Here is a 10,886-nt window from a genome sequence, read left to right as displayed (position 1 = left end):
ACAAATTACATCATAATGGCCATTGCTGGTCTGTGGTTTGGACTTCATGCTTACAGATTCAAAGCATATATGACATGCAAATAACAATAATGGAAGACATGAAATCAAGGCATCATAGGTTTATCGGTTTTATTAGCAAGTTCACAAAGTCGAGTGCCACATTATATGTACCATAGTGTTTAAAACTCTCCATCTTCTCCAAGCAGTGATAAACAAATGGACATATGTTGACATAATGAACAGATGGCAGTGATTGATACAATGAGAAGATGAATGGGTGTTGGAAAAGTGACACTGATTTCGCTAATAATGACATCCATGAATCCCATCTGTATGGTTCTGATGATTCAGTCTAGTCCACAGTTACTGTGCTTCGTACAATGGGGAAGTGCTCAAAGAAGCCCTGCATATTACAAAACAGTTATTACAACCCAAAACAGACCTTTAAAATAAAAACCATTTGGCTTGAATTCTTCCATGATACAGAAACGAAGAAAATCGTCACTCCTTTTCATGCAGTTACAATGAATGGAGCATGATGCTTTAAAAAAGTGCTCTTATGTATTATTCATATTATTCTTATGTGTTGGATCTTTTTAATATGTTGTTTGACCCCATTCACAAAACCACTCCGAATAATTTATTCACCAATAAAGCAACATTTTATGATGCATTCATGGAATGTCTCCATTCTTCATATAATCGTAAAGGAGAAACCAATGCAATCTTTCAAAAGTGTTCATGGAAGAAAGCAAGTTGTACAGGTTTGAAACAGCATGAAGAGTAAATGTGAACCATATCTTTAAAGGAACACTCCGACTTTTTGGGACTTTAGCCTATTCACCTTACCCCCCAGAGTTAGATAAGTCCATACATACCATTTTCATCTCCGTGCGTGCTATAAGTCTGTTTGACGCACCCACCGCTAGCCTAGCTTAGCACAAAGACTGGATGTGAATGGTTGCAGCTTTCATACTAATCCAAATGAGTGACAAAATAACGCAAATGTTTTCCTATTTACATGTTGTGGTTTGTATAGTCACAGAGTGTGCAAATATCAAGGCCATATGAGACACAGACATCTTTTGACCGTATAAATACTATATTTTCTGAAGGGGAAGCACTGCTACTTGGGCAGAGTGATAACAATCACCTGAGACGCACCGTGACGAGGAGCAGAGAGTTCGCTTCGCTCAGCGTTGGAATAAAGAGTCAGCAATTACTAACGTTAGATAGAAAAGCAAAGTTTATTATGGGTGTTTGCTTTATTGTATGAGCTGTGACAATAAACAGGGGAGACCAGGTAATACAGTACCATGTTTCATTGATTTCCAACCAAAAACGCACCCAGATTTATAAATATCACATGAATAAATAATTATTATTACAGGAATCAATATATTTTAAATGCAATTTATTAGCTGAACCAAATGTATTCAACAGTAAATACATTTGCCTATATAATATACAGTATTGCATTACTATAGGATAGAATAAGGGGAAAGTAATAGCACAAATTGTTTTTGCACAATGAACTCACAGCCTATCGTACCCTTTTGCACGCTCAAGTTCGTTATTTCCATGGTTATTTCAAATTTAGGCTACTAGGCGCGCCGCGCGCAGGGTGCAAGTTCAAGTTTTTTTTCCCAAGCGCGTCCGCACCGCATCAAGATAAAAACATATTCATACCCTAATCATATAATAGTGTCACTAACGTTACATTAGATCTGGCTAAAGGCACTGTTACAGTAGGTCATCTAAAAACATAACGGAACACTTACCTCAGCCGCAGGTCGCAGGTGATCCACTTGTCCTGTCTGTGCTATCGATGGGATGGCCGTATCCTTCAGCACATTATGGTCCGTGTGGCAAATTCCATTTTTTCAAAATAGTCGTCCTCATTGAAATGTACCGAGCAAACATAATGTCCCTTGATAATCTTAGGTGTGTTTGGATAAATATCCAGAGTAAGTTAGCCATTTCTTCATCCAGTCAGCGTTTTTAGTTGGAATTCTGTGAAACATGGTATTACCTCCCCTGTTTACAGTCGCAGCTATTTACAATAGAGCGAAAACCCATGACTCTAAACTACGCTTTTACTATTTATAAATTGCTGACTCTATTACCCAAACACCAAGCGAACTCTCCGCTCCTCACCACGGCGTGTCTCCGGTGATGCGGTTATTACGCCGTCAAAGTAGCAGTGCTTCGCCTTCAGAGAATAGTTCCCAGGTTTTATACGGTTAAAAGATGTCTGTGTCTCATTTGACTTTGTTATTTGTACATTATGTGACTATACAAACCACAACATGTAAATAGGAAAACGTTTGCGTTATTTTGCCACTCATTTGGATCAGTATGAAAGCTGCAACCAGTCACATCGAGTCTTTGTGCTAAGCTAGGCTAGCGGTGGGTGCGTCAAACAGACTTATAGCACGCACGGAGATGAAAAAGGTATGTATGGACTTATCTAACTCTGGGGGATAAGGTGAATAGGCTAAAGTCCCAAAAAGTCGGAGTGTTCCTTTAAGATTACTTTCAGCATTTACATGCTCGATTTGTCATTCTGAAATAATTCACTTCATAACCATGGCCCATTTAATATTTCAATTTTCACAGAACTCCAAATTTTACAACTAAATAGCCCTTATAATAGCGAATGACCAAACCTTATGAGGTTAAGCTGGCGTTTACCTGAAAGAGCGTGGTGGTCTGGAGAACTCCAGATGTGCAGCACATCTCACGAATGGAGTGCATGGCAAGCTGCGGTGCCCCGAGATCCAGGACTGCCATTCCTAAACGAGCTGCTAAAATTGGCCCAATTGTTGTTCCACATGGACTGTCATTCCTAACCATCACATCCTGTGGAAGAAGAAGCAGAAAAATCTTTTATTTATATAGCGCCTTTCCACATGCACAAGGTCGGTTTACAAAAAATACATGTCAAATTAAATTTAAAGGGATAGTTCACCCAAAAATATAAATTCTGTCATTAATTACCCTGACGTCATTCAAAACCCCTAGGACTTTCATTCATCTTCAGAACACAAGTGAAGATATTTTTGAGGAAATTCGAGAGATTCCTGTCCCTCAGCTACTTTGAAGCTTCAAAAAGTTCATAGACAGATCATTAAAAAAAACAAATCAATATGAATTGAGCGGTTTAGTCCACATTTTCTGAAGGCGCGATCACTTTATGATGAACAGATTGCTTTTAAATATTTATATCATTACCCATTCCACACAGAGAGAAGAGAGTTATTTATATCACTGTTAATTGTGTATACTGTACGAACAGGGTTTATGGTGGCAAGATTTCATCCACCCTCTTTCTATCATTCTTTTTCCTCTTCCTCACCCTTTTGTTTATGAATCCCCACATGGTCTTATGTTGCTAGGAGCAATGGTATGAAGAGGAATGGCATTCTCGTGATATATACAAATATCAATAAACATTCTAAATAGCTACCAACAGTAATCAACTGCTTTCTCTTGCATTTCATGTCTAGTAATGCTAATTTTAGCCCAGATAATGAGGAGCACTTTAACTGATTCATATGGCAGAAGAATCTTGACAGATGGTGAAGCAGGATATAATGAAATGGAAGGGAGGAGGGAATGTTCTGCTTACCTGTAGAGGTACGCCCACTTTTCCTGCAATCTCTCGTAATATAGCAGCAGTTACAGCAGTGGTGGCATAGCGCTGGTTACTGTTAAACTTGATGACTGGACCCTGATCCAGGACAAACAATGTGGGAGATTTAGCTATTTGGGCTCTTGCATGAATGTGTTGAAGAGGCATTAGTGAGTTTGTTTGTTACCTTATGAAATGCAGGCCTGTGGTTCTCCTCATGTTTCTCCCTGTAAGGTGAATAATATTTATTATACATTACAAATATGACGTTTTAAACTTTAACTTTACCATGGACACTTGTCATTGACCCTTGTCCAGTTGGATAATAATAACGTAATTAATCATTTCATTAACAATTTCTAGCCTGTAAACAAAATGTATCACATGTTATGGAAAACGTTTTTTTTATGTTTTTGAAAGAAATCTCTTATTCTGCATTTACTCGATCAAAACTATGTTAAAAACAGAAATGTTGTGAAATTTTATACTTTTAAGATGTAATGTACCCAACTCTTAAGTTTGTGTGTGTGTGTATGTAGAATGTATCATTCTAATATGCTAATTTGGTGCTCGAGAACCATTTCTTCTTATTATCAATGTTGAAAACAGTTGTGGTACTTAATATTATTGATACTGATTTTTAATTTTATTATTTTTTAGTTACTTCCAAGACTGGAAATAACAATTTGAAAATTACCAGGTATTTCTTGTGACTGGGAAATATGATTATTTTTAAAGCACAAGTTCCGTTGTCACCATTGTCATGATACATTGTACCAGGATAAGCGCAGAAACAAACAAGCTGGCATAGTAAAAGACTGACTGGAAGTTAGGGTGTGCAGCATGTGCCATGTCTGCACTGATCATGAAGGACAGTGGCACTGCCTCCTGAAAGGCGGTCAGATTGTCAGGGGTCGAAGCTAGACGTCGCAGAATCAACTCAGTCAGGTTAGACTGAGCTCCCTGAGCGCTTTCAGATCCCACCTATAGATCAACAAAGAAGCCAAATTATTTGCGTAGCAGACTGGTGACCGATGGATTTAGAATCTGCATTTGCTCATAATATTTGCATTTTGTTTTTATCTCACCTCTTCGTTGTCATATAGAGTAACCATACGGATGTTTGGATCTTTACCAAGAGAATCAGGTGTGCTGGAGTCCATGAGTGCCTGGGAGGGAAGACATAATTATGCATTAATTATTTATCATCACTCCTCAGATCATTTCTGAGTGAGTGAATGAGTGAATATTTAATAAGATGTTGCTCTCTGTGTTCAGACGTACCGTGAGGGCACAGAAACAACTGTGCAGGTTATCCAGACGAGGAGAGAAAATGAATTCCTCATAGACACCACCCAGTGCCTGCAGAACACAAAAACATGTCGAAACTCATGAAAATCAGTTAAAAAGCCCAGGCGAGAACCACCCACCGTCGTTTCAGAGTTAGTTTATGTGCAAATCATATGGAAATGAGAGCCATTAGAGCTCTTCGTCTTGTTCCTTCAAGATTTTCTAAAGTAATGCTTCATTCTGCTGGGAGTCCCACTCTCACATTTAAAGGCTTCTCTTCAGTCGGGTAAAAATAACAGCAATCCTCTTTGCTGAGCACAAATGTACCCTGCATACTAATCCTCTTTATGTCAGCACAATTCTGCGCAAAACCTCAACAACAAAAAAGAAAGAAAAGAAAAAGACTACCCTAGTAAAAAAAGAAAAGAAAAGAAAATGCATTTATTTCATACTTTCATATCGCTTGAGACTCACTGATATACATGCACTACTTCAACACTACTTCCAGATAACTAAAGTACAAATGAAGTTGTTACAATTTAGCAGACTTAAAGTATATCCATTTAGACTACGGGTATTTATAATAAGTACATACAACATGTAAATGTATTTGCTGTATAATTAGCATTAAATAAAATGTTTTTCAGATACATTTAGGGTAGAAAGCAAAACAGAGCTCTTTTTTTAGGTATTTGTCTAACTTGAAGTCGAAGAGACTTACGCCAGGCTGTGTGTCTGCCAGACAGAGCTCAAAGTCCAGTAATGCGTTTGGCTCGACCCCGAGCTGTTCACACAGCATCTGGATCAGTGCAGGGTGATGCTTCTCTGCCTGAACACACATTGATGCAAAAACACTGAGGAAAATGTTCACACAAGAATTGGTCACTTATTGTTATCAGTGGAAATCAGAAATCTTCAAATATCTGTTTTTCATACTGCACATTGTAACGCTGAGGTGTCTAAATTCACTTGTTGCATACTACAACTGAATTTGGGTTCTATTTTAAATTGACTTAATAGGTCTATAGTATAGAATTTGAAAATAATTATTGGCTTACTCACATTCATGTCATTCCATTCATATGGAAGCTCAAAGGTGTTCACACATGACAACCAATAAGGTTTGAGCTCGTTTGAGGATGGGCTGCCATTGGCCAAATCTGATGTGCTCTGTATATGCGTGTTGATCAATGTTTATATGAGAATAAAAGCTGAAATAAAACTCATATAAAGTGATAATATAAAGTGATCATATCTGTTTGGAAGACTTGGAAGTCAAATGGCTTGATTCATATGGATTACGTTTACAATGTCTTTATAAACTGTTTAAAGCTTGAACATTTTATGGAATGGACTTTCAAAGGAGGGATGGAAATCTCTGAGGTTTACTAAAAAAAAAAGATCTTCATTTGCGTTTCAAAGATGAACGAAAGTCCTATAGTTTTGGAATGATAAACGATAACAAAATCTTCTTTTTTGGGGGTAAACTATCCCTTTATTATTGGTGCATCTCGATTTTAGTACCAAGCATTATGCTGAATAATTGGGTTTAATGCTTGTATGAGTCTCTTTGTAAAACATTGGAAATCAGATCAATATTGGATGATGATCACATTATTGGTCAATGAAATTTAAGCCTAAAATTTCCTGATCAATGCACCATTATTAATTATTAGGGACGTAGTTTTAACGTGTTAATTTGATGCGATTAAATATGGAAAAAATAATGTGTACAAATTATTAACGCACCCCACTCCGGCCTAGACCTGTACGCCATCTTACATTGCATTCAGTTTAGTAACAAACATGAGTCAGGGCAATGAGTCTAACAACTGACTACGAGATGAAGCCTATTAGAATTCAGTAATAATGGCACTAAAATTCAAGATAAGAGGGCAAATGTCTTTATGTGTTTTTGTCTTTTATTAATATGATATGGCCTGCATGATGAAGCCTAATATAATTCAGATTAATGCATTTTTCTAATATTAATATCATATGACATATGCAATTGTGATATTGATTTTATACAACAATTAAATAAACAAGAAGTTAATATTGTTACATTTTAGACACAAAAATGAGCCGACCTTCACTGACCTATTCAGATGGTCACTTGCTTCGTTCCAGAATGACTCATAAAGGAGTAGTTCACTTTTCAAAAAACTTTTGCTGATAATTTACTCACCCCCATGTCATCCAAGATATCCATGTCATTATTTCTTCAGTTCAGTCGAAAAGAAATGAAGGTTTTAAATGAAAACATTACAGGATTTTTCTCCATATAATGGACTTCAATGGGAACCAAACAGTTCAAGGTCCAAAAGACAGTTTCAGTGAAGCTTCAAAGGGCTTTAAACGATACCAGACAATGAATGACCATTTGAGCTTATAAAACTTAAACTTTGTTTTTTTATTATTCATCTTATTCATCGTCTGGAATCGTTTAAAGCCCTTTGAAAAGTTTGCACTGAAACTGTCTTTTGGACCTTGAACTGTTTGGTTCCCATTGAAGTCCATTATATGGAGAAAAATCCTGGAATGTTTATCAAGAACCTTAATTTCTTTTCGACTGAAGAAAGAAAGACATGGATATCTTGGATGACATGGGGTTGAGTAAATTATCAGCAAAAGGTTTTTGAAAAGTGAACTAATCCTTTAAGCCAAAAAATTGCCACCACTTACTGGCGGTTATAGTTTTATATTTAGAAAATCATTTCATTATTCCTTCATATTCATGCCACCTCTGCGCTGCATTAAACAGTCTGTGTAAATATAGCTAAATGCCACCTCAGATGCAGCTTCTAAAAACTATGGTCAAAGTTCATGTATAATAAATTCAGTGGCGAATTAAAATATATTTTTCTATAAAGTTACTTTTTGTAAATGTCTATTCAATGCTTTTCTCATATAACAATTATTTTTAAGGGTAACTTCTTTGCCAAAATGGATGCGGGATTAATTCAAATCGGCACATTATGTAATTATTATATTTAAAAATATTTAAGCGCTTGACAGCCCTATTAATTGTCATTTGGTTACGCAGATAGAATATACTTCAACTTTAATCAGACTTGTGTGGTTTTGTACACCTAAAGCATGAATTTGCATGATCTTACGATGGACGTTGCATTAGAGGCATCTCCACAGGAGGCAGTTCCTGTTACGAGCTCCTCCTGTATGGCAGTGGCCAGGAAAGGTGCTCTACAACGGACAAAAACACAGATACATGCTAAACAAAAATCAGCAGCATTCTTACGTGCTTATCCACATCTGTCCCATAGCTCCACCTGTCCTGCTCCCTATCTTTTCCTATGGCTAAATTAGTGCTTACAGGTGGTTTTCCTTGTTAGGTCCAAAGGAGTCATTGATGTCTCTCTGCAGGTGAATGGCAAGGTGGGGGATCCTGAGGATGGGACGGGGAATATGAACCAGATGATGCACAAGCTTGCCTTCGCTCTGTGCAAAGAGAAATAAACAGACAACACTGGTAAATGCAAGTGTTATTCAAATAACTTAAAGATCAACAAAGGATAATTCAAATGAACCTGGGTAGGTTTTACATTTCTATATTATAGATTAAAGCCCTTCACACTCCCAAGAGTGATTACTATAATAATAACAACAATATAGTGTTAAAAAGCACTCTAAATATAAAATAAAAATGAAACATACCTGACTAGCAACCTAAACCGGCTTCATGGTATAGGCCCCTAGTCGAGGGCGCATTGTGATGGGGTTTTGCGAGACAATCAAGGGCGGAGTAGAATGCAGTAAGTTTGCTTTTGATTGGATCAAGGTGATCGCATGTTAAATGCCAAGTTTAAATGCAGCCAGAGGTTTACCTTAACCATGATCCGTCCAGCAACTGTCAGGTCACGATCAAACCATGTGTTCCAGATTCCCCCTCCATAACACTCCACTCCTATCTGCAAGAAGCCCAACTTTGTCTTCTTAGAGCGTGGCTTCACCTGAGCATGCACACACAAACACACAGGAAATTAAGAATGATACCCATATGCATCCTCTACTTAAATTAATGTGCTATACGGTCATCTGCATGCTATAATGTAATTACTAAACAAAACTACAGAACACTCCGAGAACTGACATCTAATCTATATCAAAGCCCTTTCACAGGGCATCAGGTGTTTGTGCATCTCACCCTCAGACACGGACTGTCCGTATGAGCCCCGATCATGGAAAAACCATTTCCAGGCTTGTAGAGACCACCGACAGCAAAGGCAATAATGGAGGAGTAATTTCTGGTAACAAAGTACTGGAAAAGGAAAGATCACAGTAAATACAGTTTCTCGTTCTGTGCAAAAATAATAGAATAAGCTACATATGGCGGAAGACATTCTGTATGACTAGTAGGACATATTTAATAAACAAGTTTCTACACTTCTGCCTGCTACGGCGCTACCTTCTGTTTGAAGAGTGTTTTTTTTTTTTGTTGCAATATATAATATACGTATCACAACATCATTATAATTATATTTTAATATGCACCTTTGAAAGTCCCTTCCCCATTCGTAGGGGCTTATGCTAAGATTCAAGCTCACACACACCTTACTGGCAGGTTTAATGTTCCAATGTTCAGCCTCCTTGAGCTCAGTAAAACCAGCCTTCAGCAGGCGGGATTTACATTCCTCCACCACTGCAAGACGGAGAAGAAAGGAAAAGTGAGATATCCAGACAGTAAACTTACATACAATTGAACTCTTGCACGTTTCGTACACCTAAATTGAGGCAAAAAGTGAAGACTGTGCATTCTTCCAAAGTCTAGATCAAGATCTATTACGGTAACCATATCTGGAGCTCCATATCATATCAGCCAGTAAGGAACAATGTTCAAGCCCCATAATCTAGTCAGACTGTTAAGTTGGCTAATCATATTACCGACAAAAGTGAAGCTTTCATGCATTTCTCTATAGACCATTTTGCAAGATGTAAACAACACTGGTCCAGAAGCACTTCCTGTTTCAGTTTTTTAACACTACATAAAAGCTGGGAGAAAATACAACCAACAGAACATATAAAACTGAATCAAAAAGTTAAACAAACATCTTTAAGATGTTTTCTTTACATGTGAAATAAAGAAAACAGTTACAAACTGAAACAGGAAGTGTTTCAGGACCAGTGTTGTTTACATCTTGCAAAATGGTCTATATTTACATTGTCATGGCTCACAACTTTACAGCATTTCAGTCCTATGTCATTCTTACCATGGTATGGTGAAACTCCTTTATTGACAAAAGTAAGAAACTCTTTGGCAGCGGCCTGGACAGCTTCTTTGGAGCTTTTCATGACGAAAGACTGTGAAAATAATTGAGGAAACAGTAAAAATAAGCACAAGCAGTCAGTCATATGCAGAGACACTTTTAATTCAGACACTCCATTAGTGACAGCGTGAAACAAACTGTATTCTTGTTTTGAAGATTTTCATTATCATTGTTTTGGAGATTTTCATATCTTTAGTAAGCTATGCACATGGATACAACCCTTGAAGTTACCCGTCAACCGTTCTTACCTGCATATATGATTAGTGGACTTTCACATTCAGTTCAGGGCATGAACGCAGGAAGCAATGGGGATTTGCTGTGGTCTGGTTGGTAGCAGAAGACGTTTTGCGCCCTCTAGTGGTTGGAGGTACAGCAGAATTGCTGTTGTTGTTGTTATTGTTGTTTACAGTCTATTGTGTTTACAGGGAAATATTTGTACGGAATGCCTCTTCTTTGGGGCAAATGTTTGTTTGTTTTTTTTCAGCCTAACAGTTTTGACATTATATGAACATATGATTTAAGATGGGCAGAATTTAACGTGACTTGTCGTGCATCTTCAGAATGTCGTATTGTCTATCTGTATCAAGTTCTGTTAAGTTTGGCCCTTCAGTCGCCATCCACCATTGCATTCAGCCGACATTCTTCAAAATAATAACTGACATCAGTCAGGCAATGCC

At 37.4% G+C, this 10,886-nt stretch overlaps 1 protein-coding gene across 1 annotated transcript; it reads right to left on the bottom strand.

Annotated features, from left to right (window-relative positions):
* Positions 1-115: 115 nt before the first annotated feature.
* On the bottom strand, positions 116-10,546 carry dnpep (aspartyl aminopeptidase). Its single transcript, XM_039689290.2, has 15 exons — positions 10,458-10,546; positions 10,153-10,243; positions 9,496-9,584; positions 9,090-9,203; positions 8,770-8,895; positions 8,259-8,383; positions 8,044-8,128; positions 5,646-5,753; positions 4,919-4,996; positions 4,723-4,803; positions 4,458-4,618; positions 3,822-3,861; positions 3,632-3,733; positions 2,695-2,862; positions 116-403 (listed from the first exon to the last, which is right to left on the bottom strand). The coding sequence occupies exons 1-15, from the start codon at positions 10,461-10,463 to the stop codon at positions 353-355; spliced, it is 1,425 nt and encodes a 474-aa protein (XP_039545224.2). The 5' UTR covers positions 10,464-10,546; the 3' UTR covers positions 116-352.
* Between the last annotated feature and the right edge of the window lie 340 nt (positions 10,547-10,886).

This window comes from Pimephales promelas, chromosome 8, assembly GCF_988280905.1.
Source record: "Pimephales promelas chromosome 8, fPimPro1.hap1.1, whole genome shotgun sequence".
NCBI lineage: Eukaryota > Metazoa > Chordata > Actinopteri > Cypriniformes > Leuciscidae > Pimephales > Pimephales promelas.
The sequence above is the reverse complement of the archived record's forward strand: the minus strand, read 5'-3'. Positions and strand labels throughout refer to the sequence as shown.